We start from the raw sequence: 24,478 nt of genomic DNA on the forward strand, positions 1-24,478 counted from the left end.
ACGTTATTTTTCCAGTACGTATTTCCTTTTTAGCCAGTGCCTATGAATGACAGATCCAACATCCCATTTTGACAGGTCCTTTGTAGCAGAAGTAGAGTTGTGACAAGCTCATGCAGCAGAAAATTGTGTGTGGTGTGTTTGATCTGTGTGTGTGTGTGTGCGTGTCCAGAGCTGTAAATTTGGTTGTGTGTAGTCGTAGTCCATAGCTCTAATCTCCCGTGGTTTAGCTCAGGCAGCCAGAACAGAGGGGGCAGGTACTTAATCCAAGTGTACACTCTCTCACCACATGAAACCCCACCAGACAACACCTCCCCTCCTCTGCGTATCACAGCCCTGCCTCCCGTGCCTGATCGTAGCCCAGTCCAGGACCCCACCATGCCTGACGCCTGACACACAGAGGGCAGACAGAGGAATGTGCACGTACTCCGATAATCATAAGGCGGATTAGGTCTCTTTGGAACTGACGGCTTTACGATGAATTAATATTTAGTCGTGTGCTCACTTCTTCCCTGCCACTACAATGGCATGAATGAATGACTGACCTATTTTAATGGGAAATGGCCTGTTTTCTGAGAACACCCTGATCCATGTTAGAATACAAGATAATAAAAAATCTGGCTCTGTTGGAGAAATATTTGAGGAGAGGTTTAATTTTTAGAAGTTGATATTCTTAACTTTACCAGGGATAGGGTATAACATCTAGGATGACATCTAAACCAAATATAAGTAATATTCAAGTTTCCCATTATAATTATGTAGTGCCGGGGCCAGGAATTTTGTGATATGACCAGGATAATCTCTGGAGCCATGGTCAGGTTACATGGGTAACAGTAATGTCTCATATAGTTCTGTAAGTTCTCAACTGTGTACAGCTAAATGTGTTGTAAGTTATGTACTGTGTGGTTCTGTACAGGTGACTGCTACCTGACTGACTGGACAGTGTGGAGCCCGTGTCAGCTAAGCTGTGTCAGTGGAGATGACCTGGGTTTCGGCTCGGTGCAGGTCAGATCCAGAGCCGTGCTGGCCCAGGAGCCAGAGAACCTACTGCAGTGTCCAGAACAGGAGTGGGAGGCCCGGCCCTGCACTGGTCAGTCTACGCACACATACACACATTCACACAGGAACACACATACAGTGGGGCAAAAAAGTATTTAGTCAGCCACCAATTGTGCAAGTTCTCCTACTTAAAAAGATGGGAGAGGCCTGTAATTGTCATCATAGGTACACTTCAACTATGACAGACAAAATGAGAAAAAAAATCCAGAAAATCACATTGTAGGATTTTTAATGAATTTATTTGCAAATTATGGTGGAAAATAAGTATTTGGTCACCTACAAACAAGCAAGATTTCTGGCTCTCACAGACCTGTAACTTCTTCTTTAAGAGGCTCCTCTGTCCTCCACTCGTTACCTGTATTAATGGCACCTGTTTGAACTTGTTATCAGTATAAAAGACACCTGTCCACAACCTCAAACAGTCACACTCCAAACTCCACTATGGCCAAGACCAAAGAGCTGTCAAAGGACACCAGAAACAAAATTGTAGACCTGCACCAGGCTGGGAAGACTGAATCTGCAATAGGTAAGCAGCTTGGTTTGAAGAAATCAACTGTGGGAGCAATTATTAGGAAATGGAAGACATACAAGACCACTGATAATCTCCCTCGATCTGGGGCTCCACGCAAGATCTCACCCCGTGGGGTCAAAATGATCACAAGAACGGTGAGCAAAAATCCCAGAACCACACGGGGGGACCGTAGTGAATGACCTGCAGAGAGCTGGGACCAAAGTAACAAAGCCTACCATCAGTAACACACTACACCGCCAGGGACTCAAATCCTGCAGTGCCAGCCGTGTCCCCCTGCTTAAGCCAGTACATGTCCAGGCCCGTCTGAAGTTTGCTAGAGAGCATTTGGATGATCCAGAAGAAGATTGGGAGAATGTCATATGGTCAGATGAAACCAAAATATAACTTTTTGGTAAAAACTCAACTCGTTGTGTTTGGAGGACGAAGAATGCTGAGTTGCATCCAAAGAACACCATACCTACTGTGAAGCATGGGGGTGGAAACATCATGCTTTGGGGCTGTTTTTCTGCAAAGGGACCAGGACGACTCATCCGTGTAAAGGAAAGAATGAATGGGGCCATGTATCGTGAGATTTTGAGTGAAAACCTCCTTCCATCAGCAAGGGCATTGAAGATGAAACGTGGCTGGGTCTTTCAGCATGACAATGATCCCAAACACACCGCCCGGGCAACGAAGGAGTGGCTTCGTAAGAAGCATACAACACTCCTTCCGTGGCCTCCAACTGCTCTTAAACGCTAGTAAAACCAAATGCATGCTTTTCAACCGTTCGCTGCCTGCACCCGCACGCCCGACTAGCATCACCACCCTGGACGGTTCCGACCTAGAATATGTGGACATCTATAAGTACCTAGGTGTCTGGCTAGACTGCAAACTCTCCTTCCAGACTCATATCAAACATCTCCAATCCAAAATCAAATCAAGAATCGGCTTTCTATTCCGCAACAAAGCCTCCTTCACTCACGCCGCCAAACTTACCCTAGTAAAACTGACTATCCTACCGATCCTCGACTTCGGCGATGTCATCTACAAAATAGCTTCCAATACTCTACTCAGCAAACTGGATGCAGTTTATCACAGTGCCATTCGTTTTGTTACTAAAGCACCTTATACGACCCACCACTGCGACCTGTATGCCCTAGTCGGCTGGCCCTCGCTACATGTTCGTCGTCAGACCCACTGGCTCCAGGTCATCTACAAGGCTATGCTAGGTAAAGTGCCGCCTTATCTCAGTTCACTGGTCACGATGGCTACACCCACCCGCAGCACGCGCTCCAGCAGGTGTATCTCACTGATCATCCCTAAAGCCAAAACCTCATTTGGACGCCTTTCCTTCCAGTTCTCTGCTGCCTGCGACTGGAACGAATTGCAAAAATCTCTGAAGTTGGAGACTTTTATCTCCCTCAACAACTTTAAAAATCTGCTATCCGAGCAGCTAACCGATCGCTGCAGCTGTACATAGTCCATCTGTAAACTACCCACCCAATTTACCTACCTCACCCCCCATACTGCTTTTATTTATTTACTTTTCTGCTCTTTTGCACACCAGTATCTCTTCTTGCACATGATCATCTGATGATTTATCACTCCAGTGTTAATCTGCTAAATTGTAATTATTCGATTTATTGCCTACCTCATGCCTTTTGCACACATTGTATATAGATTCTCTTTTTTTTCTACCATGTTATTGACTTGTTTATTGTTTACTCCATGTGTAACTCTGTGTTGTCTGTTCACACTGCTATGCTTTATCTTGGCCAGGTCGCAGTTGCAAATGAGAACTTGTTCTCAACTAGCCTACCTGGTTAAATAAAGGTGAAATAAAAATAAATTAAAAAAAATTCAAGGTCCTGGAGTGGCCTAGCCAGTCTCCAGAACTCAACCTCATAGAAAATCTTTGGAGGGAGTTGAAAGTCCCAGCAACAGCCCCAAAACATCACTGCTCTAGAGGAGATCTGCATGGAGGAATGGGCCAAAATACCAGCAACAGTGTGTGAAAACCTTGTGAAGACTTACAGAAAACGTTTGACCTCTGTCATTGCCAACAAAGGGTATATAACAAAGTATTGAGAGAAACTTTTGTTATTGACCAAATACTTATTTTCCCCCATAATTTGCAAATAAATTCATTAAAAATCCTACAATGTTGATTTTCTGGATTTTTTTTCTCATTTTGTCTGTCATAGTTGAAGTGTACCTATGATGAAAATTACAGGCCTCGCTCATCTTTTTAAGTGGGAGAACTTGCACAATTGGTGGCTGACTAAATACTTTTTGCCCCACTGTACACACATTCAAAAATACACACTTGCATTTGTTCCTTTACGATATTATATGAGCTATTTGTAGTCTGTACTGACCCATACCTCTCCTCCCACTACAGAGGGCCAGTGTTATGAGTAGTCTGTACTGACCCATATCTCTCCTCCCACTACAGAGGGCCAGTGTTATGAGTAGTCTGTACTGACCCATATCTCTCCTCCCACTACAGAGGGCCAGTGTTATGAGTAGTCTGTACTGACCCATACCTCTCCTCCCACTACAGAGGGCCAGTGTTATGAGTAGTCTGTACTGACCCATATCTCTCCTCCCACTACAGAGGGCCAGTGTTATGAGTAGTCTGTACTGACCCATATCTCTCCTCCCACTACAGAGGGCCAGTGTTATGAGTAGACTGTACTGACCCATATCTCTCCTCCCACTACAGAGGGCCAGTGTTATGAGTAGTCTGTACTGACCCATACCTCTCCTCCCACTACAGAGGGCCAGTGTTATGAGTAGTCTGTACTGACCCATATCTCTCCTCCCACTACAGAGGGCCAGTGTTATGAGTAGTCTGTACTGACCCATATCTCTCCTCCCACTACAGAGGGCCAGTGTTATGAGTACAAGTGGATGACAGGAGCGTGGAGAAGCTCCTCTCGACTGGTCTGGTGTCAGAGATCTGATGGATTAAATGTCACAGGTATGTGTGTGTGTGCGTGCGTGCGTGCGTGTGTGTATGTGTGTGGATTGTAAAAGAAGAAACATTTGGACAAGTGAGAACATTTTGCCGGTCCCCATAAGGAAAAAGGATATTTTAGCTTTAGGGGTTAGGTTTGGGGATAGGGTTAGGGTTTTGGAGTTAAGGTTAGAGTTAGTGTTATGTTTAGAGTTAGGGCTTAGAGTTAGGGCTTAGGGTTAGTACTAGGTTTAGAGTTAGGGCTAGGGTTAGTACTAGGTTTAGAGTTAGGGGTTAGGGCTAGGGTTAATACTAGGTTTAGAGTTAGGGGTTAGGGCTAGGGTTAATACTAGGTTTAGAGTTAGGGGTTAAAGACAATAGGATTTTGAATGGAAATCAATTGTTTGGTTCCCACAAGGATAGTAAAACAAACGTGTGTGTGTGTGTGAGTGTGTGTGTGCTGCTTATACCCCACCCTCCAACAGAATGCAACCACCAACACTCCTTATTTTAATTAAACTAATCCCTTTATATATTTGCCTACTTCATATGCCGGTGAATAGAAGCCACTAAACCCTTCTCTAAGGACGAGTATTGAGTGGTATCCTACTGTAGCAAAATATTTGAGTCGCTGCCTCTCGATTTAGTAGCTACATTATAATAACTTTAACTGCATGAATGTGTGCGATGTGAATAATGAATTGTACAATGCAGTTCTGCTGCAGTCAGCCGCCCAGCTCTCTCCAGGTCAGGTGCCTCTGTGGCTGATGATGATGATGAGGTGGATACGGTCATTTAAAACACTGTTTCTGCCTGTCGGAGAGATTGCTTTCCGAGCACTTCCTGACTGCTTGTCACTGTGGAGCCGAGGCCGCGTGTGTGTGTGTATGCATTCCTGTGTGTATGCGGGCGTGCCATCGAGTGTGCGTGTGTATGTGTTAGTGTGTGTGTGTAGGAGATTTAATCCTTGACGATGACGCATTTAAAATCTGCTGCCGTCACACGTCAGCTTTAGGTCTGTGACTGCTACCTCTGCCTCGGTGGTGCTCGGAGCTCAGAGGTTCTAGGTGAAGAGTTACAGTGTATGTGTCACTTATCATAAAGGATGTGTGTCTTATTCAGCAATGAATCCTCTGAAGAATGAATAACCAGCAATGAATCCTCAGAGGAATGAATAACCAGCGATGAATCATCTGAGGAATGAATAACCAGCGATGAATCATCTGAGGAATGAATAACCAGCGATGAATCATCTGAGGAATGAATAACCAGCGATGAATCCTCTGAGGAATGAATAACCAGCGATGAATCCTCTGAGGAATGAATAACCAGCGATGAATCCTCTGAGGAATGAAAACCAGCGATGAATCATCTGAGGAATGAATAACCAGCGATGAATCCTCTGAGGAATGAATAACCAGCGAAGAATCCTCTGAGGAATGAATAACCAGCGATGAATCCTCTGAGGAATGAATAACCAGCGATGAATCATATGAGGAATGAATAACCAGCGATGAATCATCTGAGGAATGAATAACCAGCGATGAATCCTCTGAGGAATGAATAACCAGCTGTAACGGGCTTCCTCCTTCTCCTCATCCGAAGAGGAGTAGCAGGGATTTGACCAAAATGCAGCGGGTTGTGAATACATATTGATTTAATAGACAAAACGGAAAAACACGACAAACACTTGAATAATTACAAAACAAATAAACGAATGTAGACAGACCTGGACACGAACTTACATACAACGTGAAGAACGCATGAACCAGGAAAACAGACTACATAAAACGAACGAACTAACAAAAACCGGAACAGTCCCGTGTGGCGTAACATACAGACACTGACACAGGAGACAATCACCCACAAACAAACAGTGAGAACAACCTACCTTAATATGACTCTCAATTAGAGGAAAACGCAAAACACCTGCCTCTAATTAAGAGCCATACCAGGCAACCCAAAACCAACATAGAAACAGCAAACATAGACTGCCCACCCAAAACTCACGCCCTGACCATCACACACATACAAAACAACAGAAAACAGGTCAGGAACGTGACAGAACCCCCTCCTCAAGGTGCGAACGCCGGGCGCACCAGCACAAAGTCCAGGGGAGGGTCTGGGTGGGCATCTGACCACGGTGGTGGCTCAGGCTCCGGACGCTGTCCCCACACCACCATAGTCACTCCCCGCTTCTGTATCCCCCTCCCAATGACCACCCTCCAACTAAAACCACCTAAATGAAGGGGCAGCACCGGGATAAGGGCCAGCACCGGGATAAGGGGCAGCACCGGGCTGAGGGACTCTGGCAGGTCCTGGCTGAGGGACTCTGGCAGGTCCTGGCTGAGGGACTCTGGCAGGTCCTGGCTGAGGGACTCTGGCAGGTCCTGGCTGAGGGACTCTGGCAGGTCCTGGCTGAGGGACTCTGGCAGGTCCTGGCTGAGGGACTCTGGCAGGTCCTGGCTGAGGGACTCTGGCAGGTCCTGGCTGAGGGACTCTGGCAGGTCCTGGCTGGACGGCTCTGGCAGGTCCTGGCTGGACGGCTCTGGCAGGTCCTGGCTGGACGGCTCTGGCAGGTCCTGGCTGGACGGCTCTGGCTGATCCGGTCTGGCGGAAGGCTCTGGCTGATCCGGTCTGGCGGAAGGCTCTGGCTGATCCGGTCTGGCGGAAGGCTCTGGCTGATCCGGTCTGGCGGAAGGCTCTGGCTGATCCGGTCTGGCGGAAGGCTCTGGCTGATCCGTTCTGGCGGAAGGCTCTGGCTGATCCGGTCTGGCGGAAGGCTCTGTAGGCTCTTGGCAGACGGGCGGCTTTGCAGGCTCATGGCAGACGGGCAGCTTTGCAGGCTCATGGCAGACGGGCAGTTCAGGCGCCGTTGGGCAGACGGGCAGTTCAGGCGCCGCTGGGCAGACGGGCAGTTCAGGCGCCGCTGGGCAGACGGGCAGTTCAGGCGCCGCTGGGCAGACGGGCAGTTCAGGCGCCGCTGGGCAGACGGGCTCAGACGGCGCTGGGCAGACAGATGGCTCCGACGGCGCTGGGCAGACAGATGGCTCCGACGGCGCTGGGCAGACAGATGGCTCAGACGGCGCTGGGCAGACAGATGGCTCAGACGGCGCTGGGCAGACAGGCAGTGCAGAAGGCGTTGGGCAGACGGCCGACTCTGCCCTGCTGAGGCGCACAGTAGGCCTGGTGCGTGGTATAGGCACTGGCTGCGCTGGAGAGGAGGAAAGCTCTGACAGCGCTGGACAGGTAGGAGCAGCTGGAGAGAGAACCCGGAGAGACAGCCTGGTGCGGGGGGCTGCCACCGGTGGACTGGTACTTGGAGGTGGCACCGGGTATACCGGACCGTGAAGGAGGACACGTGCTCTTGAGCACCGAGCCTGCCCAACCTTACCAGGTTGAATGGTGCCCGTAGCCCTGCCAGTGCGGCGAGGTGGAATAGCCCGCACTGGGCTATGCTGGCGAACCGGGGACACCATTCGTAAGGCTGGTGCCATGTATGCCGGCCCGAGGAGACGTACTGGAGACCAGATACGTTGGGCCGGCTTCATGACATCTGGCTCGATGCCCAACCTAGCCCTCCCAGTGCGGCAAGGTGGAATAGCCCGCACTGGGCTAAGCACGCGTACTGGGGACACCGTGCGCTTTACCGCATAACACGGTGTCTGACCAGTACGACGCTCTCTCACTCCACGGTAAGCACGGGGAGTTGGCTCAGGTATCCTACCCGGCTTTGCCACACTCCTCGTGTGCCCCCCCCCAATAAATTTTTGGGTCTGACTCTCGGGCTCCCAACCGCGTCGCCGCGCTGCCTCCTCATACCAGCGCTCCTGGGCTGTGGCTGCCTCCTTCTCCTCCCGAGAGCGGCGATTCTCTCCCACCTTAGCCCAGGGTCCTTCTCCGTTGAATACTTGCTCCCAAGACCATAAATCCTGCTTCGTGCGCTGTCGTTGCTGTCCATTAACCCGCTGCTTGATCTGGGTTTGGTGGGTGATTCTGTAACGGGCTTCCTCCTTCTCCTCATCCGAAGAGGAGTAGCAGGGATTTGACCAAAATGCAGCGGGTTGTGAATACATATTGATTTAATAGACAAAACGGAAAAACACGACAAACACTTGAATAATTACAAAACAAATAAACGAATGTAGACAGACCTGGACACGAACTTACATACAACGTGAAGAACGCATGAACCAGGAAAACAGACTACATAAAACGAACGAACTAACAAAAACCGGAACAGTCCCGTGTGGCGTAACATACAGACACTGACACAGGAGACAATCACCCACAAACAAACAGTGAGAACAACCTACCTTAATATGACTCTCAATTAGAGGAAAACGCAAAACACCTGCCTCTAATTAAGAGCCATACCAGGCAACCCAAAACCAACATAGAAACAGCAAACATAGACTGCCCACCCAAAACTCACGCCCTGACCATCACACACATACAAAACAACAGAAAACAGGTCAGGAACGTGACACCAGCGATGAATCCTCTGAGGAATGAATAACCAGCGATGAATCCTCTGAGGAATGAATAACCAGCGATGAATCCTGCGAGGAATGAATAACCAGCGATGAATCCTGCGAGGAATGAATAACCAGCGATGAATCCTGCGAGGAATGAATAACCAGCGATGAATCATCCGAGGAATGAATAACCAGCGATGAATCCTCTGAGGAATGAATAACCAGCGATGAATCCTCTGAGGAATGAATAACCAGCGATGAATCCTCTGAGGAATGAATAACCAGCGATGAATCCTCTGAGGAATGAATAACCAGCGATGAATCCTCTGAGGAATGAATAACCAGCGATGAATCATCTGAGGAATGAATAACCAGCGATGAATCATCTGAGGAATGAATAACCACTGACTAATAGCACTGAATTTGCTGACAACTTGTTTATTGTGGAAAAATGTACGTACTACGACTGTGATAATTATGTGGTTGTCTCAACTAGCTACACTATATTTACAAAACTATGTGGACACCCCTTCAAATTAGTGAATTTGGCTATTTCAGCCAAATGACAAACCTGACAGGTGTATAAAATCGAGCACACAGCCATGCAATCTCCATAGCCATTGGCAGTAGAATGGCCTTACTGAAGAGCTCAGTGACTTTCAACGTGGCACCGTCATAGGATGCCACCTTTCCAACAAGTCTGTTCGTCAAAATTTCTGTCCTGCTAGATCTGCCCCGGTCCACTGTAAGTGCTGTTATTGTGAAGTGGAAATGTCCAGGAGCAACAACGGCTCAGCCGCGAAGTGGTAGGCCACACAAGCTCAGAATGGGACCGCCGAGTGATGAAGCGTGTAGTGCATAAAAATCGTCTGCCTCTGGATATGGGTTGATATGGCTGAGCAGCCGCACACAAGCCTTAAACCACCATGCGCAATGCCAAGAGTCGGCTGGAGTGGTGTAAAGCTTGCCGCCATTGGACTCTGAAGCAGTGGAAACGCGTTCTCTGGGGTGATGAATCACGCTTCACCAACTGGCAGTCCGACAGACGACTCTGGGTTTGGCGGATGTCAGGAGAACTCTACCTGCGCGAATGCATAGTGCCAACCTTAAAGTGTGGTGGACGAAGAATAATGGTCTGTTTTTCTTTGTTCGGGCTAGGCTCCTTATTTCCAGTGAAGGGAAATCTTAACGCTACAGCATATAATGACAACCTAGACGATTCTGTGCTTCCGTCTTTGTGGCAACAGTTTGGGGAAGGCCCTTTCCTGTTTCAGCATGACGCCGCCCTCGTGCAGAAAGCGAGGTCCATACAGAAATGGTTTGTCGAGATCGGTGTGGAAGAACTTGACTGGCCTGACCTCAATCCCACCTTTGGGATGAATTGGAACGCCAACTGCGAGCCAGGCCAGTCTCCCAACATTGTGCCCGACCTCACTAATGCTCTTGTGGCTGAATGGAAGCAAGTCCCCGCATCAATGTTAGTGGAAAGCCTTCCCAGAAGAGTGGAGGCTGTTATAGCAGCAAAGGGGGACCAATTCTATATTAATGCCCATGATTTTGAAATTAGATGTCCGACAAGCAGGTGTCCACGTACTTTTGGTCATGTAGTGTATCTTAATATGAATGCACTAACTGTATGTCGTTCTGGATGCGACTAAAATAAGAATAACATGTAAAAAAGTGGATGAAACATTTCTGTAAACTATGGCTAACTTATGATGTTTGGTGTGTAGGCATACAGTATGACATTACAAATCAAATCGAACTTTGTTTTTAACATGCATTTATCTAGACAGCTAAATATACCTTACATTTGTTAGGTAGGTGTGCATGAATCCTGATATAGCCTGAATTCACACTCATCGTATATTAATGATGCTGTAGATCCTATGCCAAGGCATTCCACAGCCATATGCTCCAGATGGCATGCATATTTCATGCATATTATATCAAATGGTTTTTTGGGCATATACCCTGGATGTAAACGCTTATTTTCATGCCATGTGGCTTCCGCTTATGATTTGCATACACTGTGTGTGTGTGTGTGTGTGTGTGTGTGTGTGTGTGTGTGTGTGTGTGTGTGTGTGTGTGTGTGTGTGTGTGTGTGTGTGTGTGTGTGTGTGTGTGTGTGTGTGTGTGTGTGTGTGTGTGTGTGTGTGTGTGTGTGTGTGTGTGTCCATGTGCATCACCATCATGAATATTCGAAACATCTTCTGATAGATTAGCAGTTTTCTGCCGACAGTATCATTTTTCTGAATAACTTGAGGCATCCCGTCCAGGATTACTCTCTGAGTGTTGCTACACGTATATTTCTTGTGAAGTGGGATGTTGAAGTGAAGAATTTAGCGAAGTGGTGGAAGTGGACCGTTGCTGACAGGTACATAATACTTGGCCTGGCACCTGTCATTCTCTAAAGCTCCGGTACATATTGTAGAATACCTGGTAAATGGGGCTGTTAAATCGAAGGAAGCACTGGAACCTTTTCAATCCTCCAATCACTGATGCACTGTGTAAGTCACTTATTACGATTACGCTCCAGACTTTACCCCTCCCAGGCTGCTGCGGTAACCCTGTTTCTTTCAGCCTAGTCCTGACTGCCACCTACAACATTGTCATAAAAAGCACACTTATCAGCAAGGGAAGGTTGTAGTACTGACTGAGCTGTGAATCTGTTCTAGTTCCCTCCACCACCACTATCATATCCCTCCTCTGTATAACCTTGGTGTAGTTGGTCTTGTTCCCTCCACCACCACTATCATATCCCTCCTCTGTATAACCTTGGTCTAGTTGGTCTTGTTCCCTCCACCACCACTATCTTATCCCTCCTCTAGGTCTAGTTGGTCTTGTTCCCTCCACCACCACTATCTTATCCCTCCTCTAGGTCTAGTTGGTCTTGTTCCCTCCACCACCACTATCTTATCCCTCCTCTAGGTGTAGTTGGTCTAGTTCCCTCCACTACACTACCATATCCCTCCTCTAGGTGTAGTTGGTCTAGTTCCCTCCACCACCACTATCTTATCCCTCCTCTAGGTGTAGTTGGTCTAGTTCCCTCCACTACACTACCATATCCCTCCTCTAGGTGTAGTTGGTCTAGTTCCCTCCAAAACCACTACCTTATCCCTCCTCTAGGTGTAGTTGGTCTAGTTCCCTCCACTACACTACCATATCCCTCCTCTAGGTGTAGTTGGTCTTGTTCCCTCCACTACACTACCATATCCCTCCTCTAGGTGTAGTTGGTCTAGTTCCCTCCACTACACTACCATATCCCTCCTCTAGGTGTAGTTGGTCTAGTTCCCTCCACTACACTACCATATCCCTCCTCTAGGTGTAGTTGGTCTAGTTCCCTCCACTACACTACCATATCCCTCCTCTAGGTGTAGTTGGTCTTGTTCCCTCCACTACACTACCATATCCCTCCTCTAGGTGTAGTTGGTCTAGTTCCCTCCACTACACTACCATATCCCTCCTCTAGGTCTAGTTGGTCTAGTTCCCTCCACTACACTACCATATCCCTCCTCTAGGTGTAGTTGGTCTAGTTCCCTCCACTACACTACCATATCCCTCCTCTAGGTCTAGTTGGTCTAGTTCCCTCCACTACACTACCATATCCCTCCTCTAGGTGTAGTTGGTCTAGTTCCCTCCACTTCAAGACCATATCCCTCCTCTAGGTGTAGTTGGTCTAGTGCCACTACAGTGTCCCCCTCTTCTCTTCTGTACCCTTCTATTGTATATATTGATTTACCCCAGGTTAGTTCAAATTAAAGCTGAGTGTGAAAGCAGCAAGCCCTTGTCTTTTTGCCTGAAGGCAAAATCACTTAAAGGGATGAGTCCCAGGCTGCGTCCCAAATGTCACCATATTCCGTATATACTGTAGTCAACTTATTTTGCCCAAGATCCATAGAGCTCTCATCAAAAGTAGTGCAATATGTATGAAATGAGGTGGCATTTAGGACACAGTTTTGTTGTCCTTGGTATCTGAAGCATTAAATCCCAGGTACTGTATCAGAATGAATAGTGCAGTGAAAGCATCAACTCACTACAGTACACACAACTCATCTGAGACCCAGAGAGCTCCGTCTACTTCCTGTTTATCTAAGTGTGTCTATCTATACGCTTGCTATCTGGGATGGTGCGTAATGTGTGGTGTGTATCTGCTGAACCATGAATTAATAGGAGTGTGTTTTCGTCAGAGGGTTTGGGGAGGAATTCTGAGCAGTCCTCTAATTACTGAATTATTGCAATATCAAAATATACTGCGAGGGGGGGGGGGGGGAATGAGAGAAATAAAGAGAGGGAGGAGAGGCATGTAGAATCTAAGAGAGCGAGAAAGAGAGAGAGAGTGCAAAACACAGAAGAGGTGTGTAGTGTCTGATTCAAGTTGTCTGCAGCACAACAGTCTGAAGTGCAGCAACAAAGACAGCAGTGAAAGCTAACAACCTGGGCCACGTGTCCGCTGCTGTGTGTGTCACAGGAGGTTGGTGGCACCTTAATTGGGGAGGACGGGCTCGTGGAAACGGCTGGAGCGGAATCAGTGGAATGGTATCAAATTCATCAAATGCATGGTTTACATGTGTTTGATGCCATCCCATTCACTCCATTCCAGACATTATTATGAGCCTTCCTCCCCTCAGCAGCCTCCACTGGTGTGGGTGTGTGTGTGTGTATGTGCTTGTCTGCTTGCATTAGCGCAAGTAAATGTACAGAATGCACCCTCTCTTCCATCCCCTCGCTGCTCCAAACCCCTCCACATTGACACTTGCCCTCTGACCTCTACCCTACAGGTGGCTGCCCTATGACGGCCCAGCCCTTGGCAGACCGATCATGTGATCCAGCCTGCAACAAACCACGCTCCTACTGCACAGAGGTGAGGAGAGAGAGAGAGAGAGAGAGAGAGAGAGAGAGAGAGAGAGAGAGAGAGAGAGAGAGAGAGAGAGAGAGAGAGAGAGAGAGAGAGAGAGAGAGAGAGAGAGAGAGAGAGAGAGAGAGAGAGAGAGAGAGAGAGAGAGAGAGAGAGAGAGAGAGAGAGAGAGAGAGAGAGAGAGAGAGAGAGAGAGAGAGAGAGAGAGAGAGAGAGAGAGAGAGAGAGAGAGAGAGAGAGAGAGGGAGAGAGAGAGAGAGAGAGAGAGAGAGAGAGAGAGAGAGAGAGAGAGAGAGAGAGAGAGAGAGAGAGAGAGAGAGAGACCATCTGGGTTAGTTGAGAAAACAGGAGGTTAAAAGGAATACTGAAGAGGAAAGCAGCTGTCAGTCTGTGATGGTGTGCTCATGCCGTTGTTATGGTGTTCCTAGTACACGTGCAGATGAATGCCCCTGTACTTACTGTATCGCTATAGGGATCGTTGCATCTGCAGGAGCCTACTACATAAAAAAAGCCTACAACATAAAACAATTATTTTTCAATTATACTTCCTCTTAACTAAACTCCCTCTCACATTATCAAGCGTCTCACAGGCAATCCCAGAACCAGTACAAATAACATAGAACATGTAACTTCAATGATTATTCATTAAAGGTATTTCATTCTTAGTCTTATGTGAGCAAGAAATATCCCATAATATACAGCCTGGTCTTTGAAGTGTAGTCTGTCCCTCCTCAGGCTGAGGTCTTCCAGCATTTGTGTTCACTACAAACAGAGTCAATTTCCTGGAAACACCGGGGGACCAGTTAAATGGGTACACAGGAGTGTGTGTGTGTTTGTGTGGGGGGGGGACACAAACGCCCATGTCAGAACACATTAGAACCAGGACTCAGGCCTCTAGTCAGTGCTAGCTGAGGGGGCTGTGAGAGAGCTACAACAACATGTCTAGCTGAATATGGTCCAACTGTGTCTGTTTGTGTAGTGTGTGTATTGTGACTCTGCTCTTTAATACTGAACAAAAATATAAATGCAACATGTAAAGTGTCGGTCCAATGTTTCATAAGTTGAAAAAGAAGATTCCAGAAAATGTCCATACACACAAAAGCTTATCTCTCTCAAATTTTGTGCACAAATTTGTTTACATTCTTGTTAGTGAGCATTTCTCCTTTGCCAGGATAATCCATCCACCTGACAGATGTGGCATATCAAGAAGCTGATTAAACATCATGATCATTACACACGCGCAACTTGTGCTGGGGGCAATAAAAGGCCACTAAAATGTGCAGTTTGGTCACACAACACAACGGGTGTCAAAAGTTTTTGAGCGAGTGTGCAATTGGCATGCTGACTGCAGGAATGTCCACCAGAGCTGTTGCCAGAGAATTTAATGTTAATTTCTCTACCATAAGCCTCCTCCAAATTTTAGAGAATTTGGCAGTACGTCCAAACGACCACGTGTATCCAAGCCGGCCCAGGAACTCCATCTCCAGTTTCTACACCTGCTGGATAGTCTGAGACCAGCCACCCGGACAGCTGATGAAACTGTGGGTTTGCACAAATGAAGAATTTCTGCACAAACTGTCAGAAACCGTCTCAGGGAAGCTCATCTGCGTGCTTGTTGTCCTCACCAGGGTCTTGACCTGACTGCAGTTCGGTGTCGTAACCGTGACGGTGCGGTTATGGTATGGGCAGGCATAAGTTACGGACAATGAACACAATTGCATTTTATCAATGGTAATTTGAATGCACAGAGATACCGTGATGAGATCCTGAGGCAGGGGGTGTCGTGCCATTCATCTGCCGCCATACTCACTAGCCATGTGACCCATTGAGCATGTTTGGGATGCTCTGGATCGACTTGTACGACAGCGTGTTTCAGTTCCTGCCAATATCCAGCAACTTCGCACAGCCATTGAAGAGGAGTGGGACAACATTATACAGGCCACAATCAACAGCCTGATCAACTCTATGTGAACGAAATGTGTCGCTGCATGAGGCAAATGGTCACACCAGATACTGACTGGTTTTCTGATCCACACCCCTATCTTTTCTTTAAGGTATCTGTGACCAACAGATGCATATCTGTATTCCCAGTCCTGTAAAAGCCATAGATTAGGGCCAAATTATTTCAATTGCTGATTTCCTGAACTGTAACTCAGTAAAATCTTTGAAATTGTTGCATGTTGCATTTGTATTTTTGTTCAGTATATGTTTGTGTTTGTTTTAAGTGATTTCCCAGGGCTGGGGGAGAGAAACAGTGTATATCCTGTTCCATTTCATTTGTTCTGTCTATCAGATTCCCTGTTTTTGCGTGTGTCTATATATATGCATGCATGCATGTGTGTGTGTGTATACGAGAAGATGTGCATGTACGTCTGTGTCGGTGTGTGTCTGTTTGTGTGTGTTGGTGTGTTTGTGTGTGTGTGCATGCACATGCAGGTCTTGGTGTGTGTGTAAGCTGTGTGTGCCAGCCACAGACTCGGCAGTGTGTTGTTTAGCCCCATGCTGCAGAACCAGGCTGCATAACAAACCAGTGATAAGGCTGCTGCATCCTCATCCTGCCCCTCTCTTTGTCTGCCACTTTGGTTATGCTAATCAGCCCTCCTGTTTCCTGCCCTGTTCTTTCATCCGTCGACTCTGTGTGTGTGTGTGTGTGTGTGTTCAGCCGTACAGCCACTGATTGCATTGTGGGTATTTCTTCTCGGGGTGATTATCCTCCGGAGATTGCTGGGGAATAGGGGAACCCCCCGCCAAGCAGGCAGATGAATGAACAGAGAGAGGGGGATGAGAGAAACAGAGCACCAGAAACCTCTGGGTTGGGCAGATGAATGAACAGAGAGAGCGACGATAGAAAGAAGGAGAGAGAGAAGAATAAGAGAAAGAGAGAAAGAACATTGGTTAACCTTTGGGCTGGCTGGCTGTATACCCCAACCCAAACAGACCCAACCCTTTAAATCTCAAAGCATGAATTTCTGTCTGATCCCCCCTCTTTCAAAGCAGCAGTAGCATCACAAAGGGGTTTGAAACGTGCGATGGTTCATTTTAATACTGCCAAGATATGAGGCTGAGCTCAAGCTGAGGGATGATTCATTCAATTACACCTGAGAATATTTGATAAGAAATAACCTTACTTAAAATCCAACTTGATGCTTAACCAGGTCAGTAGCCTCTGACAGCTTTATTTGCTCTGCTAAAAGAGATGAAACTGACAAAAATGATGTTATATTGACCGTCTCTGACATGCCTGCAAAGCAACCCCTTGATGTGCGAGTTCATTTCCCTTATACATGTGTGTTCCTCCCCTCGCCTCCCAGGCGGGTGTGTGTGGTTGTGATGAGGGCTACACGGAGGTGATGACATCAGACGGCCTGCTGGACCAGTGTACGGTGATCCCTGTGTTAGAGATCCCCACGGCAGGGGACAACAGGGCTGATGTGAAGACCATCAGGGCGGTCAGCCCCACACAGCCCTCCAACAGCCTGCCTGGCCGAGCTGGACGCACCTGGTTCCTACAGCCCTTCGGACCAGGTACACTAACCAGACAGATTTACTCCAGCAATTTACGGGACAGTAGGAACCATCCAAGACTTTTCTTAGTTGTTATTATGTGATGTTGTCGAATCTTGTTAGAATATCGGCCTATATTTTGTAGAAAGTAAATGTGAATATCTTCAGGAATTATAGCAGAATTTGCAGTAGAGCTACAAAAAGGTAACCATTCTGCATGGTGTCATTCCCCGGTAGCCACATTGTTTTTGCACAAATCCCTTAACGACGTCAAGAGGTATATGAACAGAAGTATCACACCGGCCATTTGCACACATATTTAGGATTAGGCCGAGAATTCCTCAGAATATCCATCAATTCTACTCACATATGATGATGCGGTGGATCTTAATATTCACCGAAAAATTGAAGTACAATCCAGCTATAATAATTTACACACAACAGATGATCAGGAAAACATGTGGTGTGCTGCTCTACTGCACAGGAATGGAGGTGCAGTGAAGCTGTTCACATTAGAGTCTAATGTGAGCTGTCACTGACGTTGGTCACTTGTCAGTGTGCTAAGTGTGTGTGGTGTGTCCTTCTCTACAGATGGTAAACTGAAGACATGGGTCTACGGTGTGGCAGCTGGAGCTTTTGTTCTACTCATATTTATAGTCTCCATGACCTTCCTAGCCTGGTAAGTTAACCTGTTTGATAGTTTGTGTATATCAGTCATCTGGATGTCACGTGTATTCTGTATGTCATCATTTGTATGTATGTATGTATGTATGTATGTATGTATGTATGTATGTATGTATGTATGTATGTATGTATGTATGTATGTATGTATGTATGTATGTATGTATGTATGTATGTCATCACCTGTATGTACACTGAGTGTACAAAACATTAACCTCTACGAGATCTGTGACCCACCTCACGGGACTGTTGAGCTAACGTGCTCTAATGTGATTAGCATGAGGTTGTAAGTAACAAGAACATTTCCCAGGACATAGACATATCTGATATAGGCAGAAAGCTTAAATTCTTGTTAATCTAACTGCACTGTCCAATTTACAGTAGCTATTACAGTGAAAGAATACCATGTTATTGTTTTAGGAGAGTACACAGTTATGAACTTGCCAATTAGGCACATTTGGGCAGACTTGATACAACATTTTGAACAGAAATACAATTGTTCATTGGATCAGTCTAAAACTTTGCACATACACTGCTGCCATCTAGTGGCAAACACCAAAATTACGCCTAACATGGAATAGTACATTGTGACCTTTCTCTTGCATTTCAAAGATTATACCAAAAAAAAACATTCCTTAGTATTGTCTTTTACCAGATCTAATGTGTTACATTCTCCCACATTAATTTCACATTTCCACAAACTTCAGTGCTTCCTTTTAAATGGTATCAAGAATATGCATATTCTTGCTTCAGGTCCTGAGAAACAGGCAGTTAGATTTGGGTATGTCATTTTAATGGTTTGATCCTTCAGTGGTTTTAAGGACATCTGCTCTTTCCATGTCATAGACTGACCATGTGAATCCAGGTGAAAGCTACAGTATTATCCCTCACTTGTTAAATCCACTTCAATCAGTGTAGATGAAGGGGAGGAGACAGGTTAAATAATGATTTTTAAGCCTTGAGACAATTTAGACATGGATTGTGTATGTGTGCCATTCAGAGGGTGAATGGGAAAGACAAAAGATTTAAGTGCCTTTGAAAGGGTTATGGTAGTAGGTGCCAAGCGCACCGGTTTGTGCCAAGAACGGCAGCGCTGCTGTGTTTTTCACACTCAACAGTTTCCCGTGTGTACCGATAATGCTCCCCCACCCAAAGGACATCCAGCCAACTTGATATAACTGTGGGAAGTATTGGAGTCAACATGGGCCAGCATCCCTCTGGAACGCTTTTGACACCTTGTAGAGTGCATTCTCGGACGAATTGAGGCTGTTCTGAGCGCAAAAGTGTGGAGTGCAACCCAATATTAGGAAGGTGTCCTTAATGTTTTGTGCACTCAGTGTATATTACTTCACGATCACATCAGCTTCATTTTTACCCATTCATTTTCATTTCAAATCATGTCATTATTTGTACTCTCCATTTTGCTTTTCTCTTTCCATCTATCTCCCCACCTCATCCGTTCATCCCCCCCCCCCCCCCCCCCCCCCCCCTCTTCCGTGCACCATCAGTCGGAGTATTACCCGTCACTGTAACTGCAACCCTGACCGGTGCACTGATACGGTGATCTGGAGAGGACAGAACGATCATACCATGGCTTATACGTGTCCTGACTGCCAGAATGAGGCACACGAACTAGAACAACAACATCAATATCAAGACCAACAACCGCATCAGAATCATTGTCAAGATCAACAACAATTACAACAACAAAAACATAAATATCAGCAATATCATCAACAAAATCAAAATCAACAACAACCGCCACCACAACAAAATCAACACTGTCAGCAACAACCATATAATCAACAACATCAATATCAACAAGAAGCACAACAGCATCAACAACAAAACCATCATAAACAACAAAATCACCACCAACAACCACAACAACAACCACACGGCATTGAAACACTCATAACTTAGAGGTCCGGACATAATGGCGGCCCTCGCTGCAGTGTTCACACAAACTCCCCTACCCTCTGTCTTTCTCTCCTCCCCACATCTGCTGTCACATGTGCCTGTCCGACCAATCAAATGGAGCTATTGATGAAGGTGAGCAGGAAGTCATCCCCTCAGGTCCCTCTGTTAGACCTCTGACCCCTCTGTGCTCCTGGAGTTTGTTTAGTCTTTAGAGCACCTCCATACGTAAACATACTTCTGTACAGAATCCATTTTAGGAAGTCCCTTGGTTATTTGTTGAAGGACTTCATAATATGGATGCAGTATATTTCTGATTTCAGAGACGCAGAACATTGATCTCATAGTTACTCTATAAAACGACCAGCATTCACTTTTAATAGCATACTGTCCTCTTGTGGCCAGATAGAAGAATCACTCATCACCATTATTCAATGATCCTCTCACCATTCAAGCCTTTATTTGTTCCGTCCATTCTTCCCGATCCATTTATGATGGACACATTTCACAACATATCTTATTTACATTTGATATATATTCATCATTGTGTTGTTATTGTCTCTCATTCCTGTGTTTTGTATGTAAAGTTGTGATGTGTGATATATTAGAGCCTGCCCGACATGCCATAGTGTTGTCATCATTATGTACCTATAGCTAACTGTCTACACTGTCTCTGTGTGCCATAGCCTAGTTTCCATTAAGGTGAGTGGGAACTGTTTGAGTGGGAACTGTTTGAGTGGGAACTGTTCTGGGCTGAAAAAAAGCTGCTTTCTGTACTGTGCTTGTCCCCCTCATCAGCTTCCTTTAGAGTTCAACCTCTCTCACATGTCTCAATATAAAAATCAATTACAGCAGCTGTTGACATTGTTCATGAAGTGCTGCGTTATCGACTGCACCATCACTTCAATGCTAGGACAAGGGGCACTGAAATGTGCTTCTGAAATGTTCCTTACTACTGCTGTAACCAACAGATGTGTTGTTTTTCCTTCAAGGACAGTGGCCGTGTAAGAACAGAGTCATTGGCAATTTCAATATTGCCTTTTGCATGATGGTAGAAGTGACCGTCTACTAAACGCATGGCCTTCAGCACAGTGATGCATGCAGCTCTTTACTTGAGGCAAACGTTTTGAAAAGATAGCAGAGAGAGTTCTATGTATCAGGTGGGGGTAACTTAGCCATGATATGGATACGTCCTTCATTATTATGATGTCTAGGCCTACATATTAGGGCTAGGGGTGTCTAGATGTCCTCTTCAATAATTGAAATATAAAACATGTAATAACAATGTTTTCTGCCATTTTTCTTTCCTAGTAAAAAGCCAAAGAAACCCCAGAGAAGACAGATGTATAACAACCGGCTCAAGCCCCTGACCCTGGCCTATGACGGAGACGCTGACATGTGAACCTCCTAATCTACCTGTGGCAGAATCATTTTACACTGACGTCATGGAGACTGTCGTCGTGGGAACAGACAGATGGGTTGTCATGGAGACCCACATTTGACCGTTCTTCTCAGGCTACCAGTGGGCGTGGCTTATTAAGATATCTGGAACTCTGGGAAGATAACAAAAAAAATAAGAAAAATAAGTCAGACAGAAATCGAACCATGTTTGTTCATTAGTAGCCTAGAATTTTCCTCCCTCAATATTTTTGATTTATTTAATTTTTGTATAATTTGTTTCACAAGAGCCTTCACAAACTCTATTTCTTCTTAAGGAAGTCTGCCTTTGCTTATCTGCCATTTACTACTTTTTCTGTCAAATAAAAATGCCTTTTGAAACAAAGGTTGTTGGAGAGGGCCCTGAAAAAACACAATGATTTTTGCTGCAGAAGCATAAGTCCCTCCTTTGCTACAGGTGCTCTGTTAAAAATGAAATGAGAAACACTCAACGCTTTTTTTCAATTTTCCTGGAGAAAATCGCTGCCTCTCTATTTTTGTTCTGGACTGGATCCTTTTCCCTAGAAAATAAAACAAGAAGAAAGTGTCCTAATCTTGCAGAAATGCTGTCAACCTTTGTAGGAAATCTCTTTCTGCTTCTCCTTTTCTCTTCTGTTTTCAGGCGCAATATTGCACTATATTAGTGCAGCATGATACTTATGTCTAGGAAGCTGCCTCTCTCAATACAAGATGATGTACAGTCTTGTGCTAGAAATGTAAAAAAGTATACATTTTTTTCAAAAACAAAAACTCACCAACGTTTGTTAAGAATATTTTGCTTATTTTGCTTCTTGTATGTGATATGATGACAGGACGGACGATGCCATGTAAATATCCTTTATTTTGCTTCTTGTATGTGATATGATGACAGGACGGACGATGCCATGTAAATATCCTTTATTTTGTGGGCACCACTTTACCTTTGTAGTAGTATCTGTTTCCAGCTGCGCTTAACTGAGCCTGGCGCAATGGAGCCATTGGAATAGTCCCAAAAGTGCAAACCCGCCCATCTGCCACTCCAGGCCAGGCTCAATTAAATGCTCAAAGTATTGGAAAGAAAACAAATACTGTTTGAACCCAGGTCTGAACATGTCTCATTCTCTGCCTGACTGACTTTATGTTTGTCTCCTGTTGGTTTCTCTGCCTGACTGACTTTATGTTTGTCTCCTGTTGGTTTCTCTGCCTGACTGACTTTATGTTTGTCTCCTGTTGGTTTCTCTGCCTGACTGACTGACTTTATGTTTGTCTCCTGTTGGTTTCTCTGCCTGACTGACTGACTTTATGTTTGTCTCCTGTTGGTTTCTCTGCCTGCCTGACTGACTGACTTTATGTTTGTCTCCTGTTGGTTTCTCTGCCTGCCTGACTGACTGACTTTATGTTTGTCTCCTGTTGGTTTCTCTGCCTGACTGACTGACTTTATGTTTGTCTCCTGTTGGTTTCTCTGCCTGACTGACTGACTTTATGTTTGTCTCCTGTTGGTTTCTCTGCCTGACTGACTGACTGACTTTATGTTTGTCTCCTGTTGGTTTCTCTGCCTGACTGACTGACTGACTTTATGTTTGTCTCCTGTTGGTTTCTCTGCCTGACTGACTGACTGACTTTATGTTTGTCTCCTGTTGGTTTCTCTGCCTGACTGACTGACTTTATGTTTGTCTCCTGTTGGTTTCTCTGACTGTTGAAGGCTTATTATGGTTAATCATTGTTTTTCCATTTAATTTATTATCTTAATTCATCTCAAAGTGCACTGCAGGGAATCCGGATTCCGCATGGCAGAAAAATCACATTGCTCACACCATAAAGAAGCAGATTAAAGGAGCTGTTGGATGTTTATTGAGAGAACCACAGCAGCAATTCTATTTGATGATGCTATTGAAAGGGTGCATTTTCACAGTGCAAGAGCAATGTGATTCCTTTTTCCTACTGCGAGTTTGATTGAATATGGTCTTAGTTGTTAAGACAGACAGAAGGGTGTGACTGGGTTTGTTCACAACGTCTTCTTTACCTTCTGTTACATCAGAAGAGAGAGGGTCCACTTTATATCTTGGTCTAATATCTACTGCTGTGTAACATCGCCAATCGTAACTAGAACAGCCTACTTGTATCCAAACTACTTAGGCGTATTGCTATATACATATCATACGTGATCTCTCAATGCTGTTCATATTCAGTGTGGCTGTTACATCGGTTGAGAGATGAGTGTGACTACAATGTCTACAATAATCACTCACACACACTTATGCTTTGTTCTTTCTCCCTGCCTTGGTGCTATTCTATGATGAGTTATGTATTGCAAAAGCTAGATAGAATGTAGCCTAGGTAGCCATAATAACACTCCAAGGAATTCCAAGGAACAAATGCACCAAGGTCCTAGATGTAGCTCAAGCTTCTCATGCTAATGATGCAATGACATATCCGAAGAGTCAGAGTCAGAGTCCTCTGTCTGAAAACAGGTTATATGCATAATATTGGCTATGGCGGACTAGCAGTTGGTAGTGCAGACTGTTTATTCAATGGTATAGATGGACAAACCTCATGTAAAGTAAATTAATCCGTTCTATTACAACCGTTCTATTCCCCAGAAAACAAAGAGGGTATTGAATTGTGGTGGTAGAGACAGATGGACAGACAGACAGAAACATCATTGATCATTTTGAGGAGTCTGTTGCCAGCTGGTCAAAGGAATGTTCACTTTTTTAAATGAGTTGTAAATAAATGACTGCATAATGTTTTTATTTAATAATTATTTATGTATTATATATAAATATGTTCATTTCTTTTTTATTGCGCAGTGTTAAGTAAAAACCTCTCGAAGTGTGTGTGTGTGTGCGTGCGTGCGTGCGTGTGTGTGTGCATGTGTGTTTCTGCCTATGTGTGTGTAACGTTAATGATCTTTGCTAAAGCGATACTGATGATTACCTTGTTAAAACAAAGTCGCAGAGCTCTGTCCTTTTCCTACAGGTTGTTTATATGTATCTGACCAGTTGCTGATAATAAATAAGAAAAACAAAATAATTGTGTCATTAGCCTCTATGACAAGGCTCTCATCATGCAGTATGCACCCGTATTAAAAAGCGAAT

The 24,478-nt window shown here is 45.4% G+C and overlaps 1 protein-coding gene across 1 annotated transcript in view; it reads left to right on the forward strand.

The window, feature by feature from the left end:
* LOC139559457 (thrombospondin type-1 domain-containing protein 7A-like) overlaps nt 1–24,413 on the forward strand; it is a 204,435-nt gene extending 180,022 nt beyond the window's left edge. Inside the window, exons 23-28 of the mRNA XM_071375505.1 lie at nt 914–1,087; nt 4,455–4,550; nt 13,786–13,868; nt 17,174–17,387; nt 17,958–18,045; nt 21,276–24,413. Coding sequence (XP_071231606.1) covers nt 914–1,087; nt 4,455–4,550; nt 13,786–13,868; nt 17,174–17,387; nt 17,958–18,045; nt 21,276–21,366 — 746 coding nt within the window. The 3' untranslated portion in view covers nt 21,367–24,413. The remainder of the gene's footprint in view (nt 1–913; nt 1,088–4,454; nt 4,551–13,785; nt 13,869–17,173; nt 17,388–17,957; nt 18,046–21,275) is intronic.
* Nucleotides 24,414–24,478: the final 65 nt, after the last annotated feature.

Source organism: Salvelinus alpinus, chromosome 29 (assembly GCF_045679555.1).
Source record: "Salvelinus alpinus chromosome 29, SLU_Salpinus.1, whole genome shotgun sequence".
Lineage (NCBI taxonomy): Eukaryota > Metazoa > Chordata > Actinopteri > Salmoniformes > Salmonidae > Salvelinus > Salvelinus alpinus.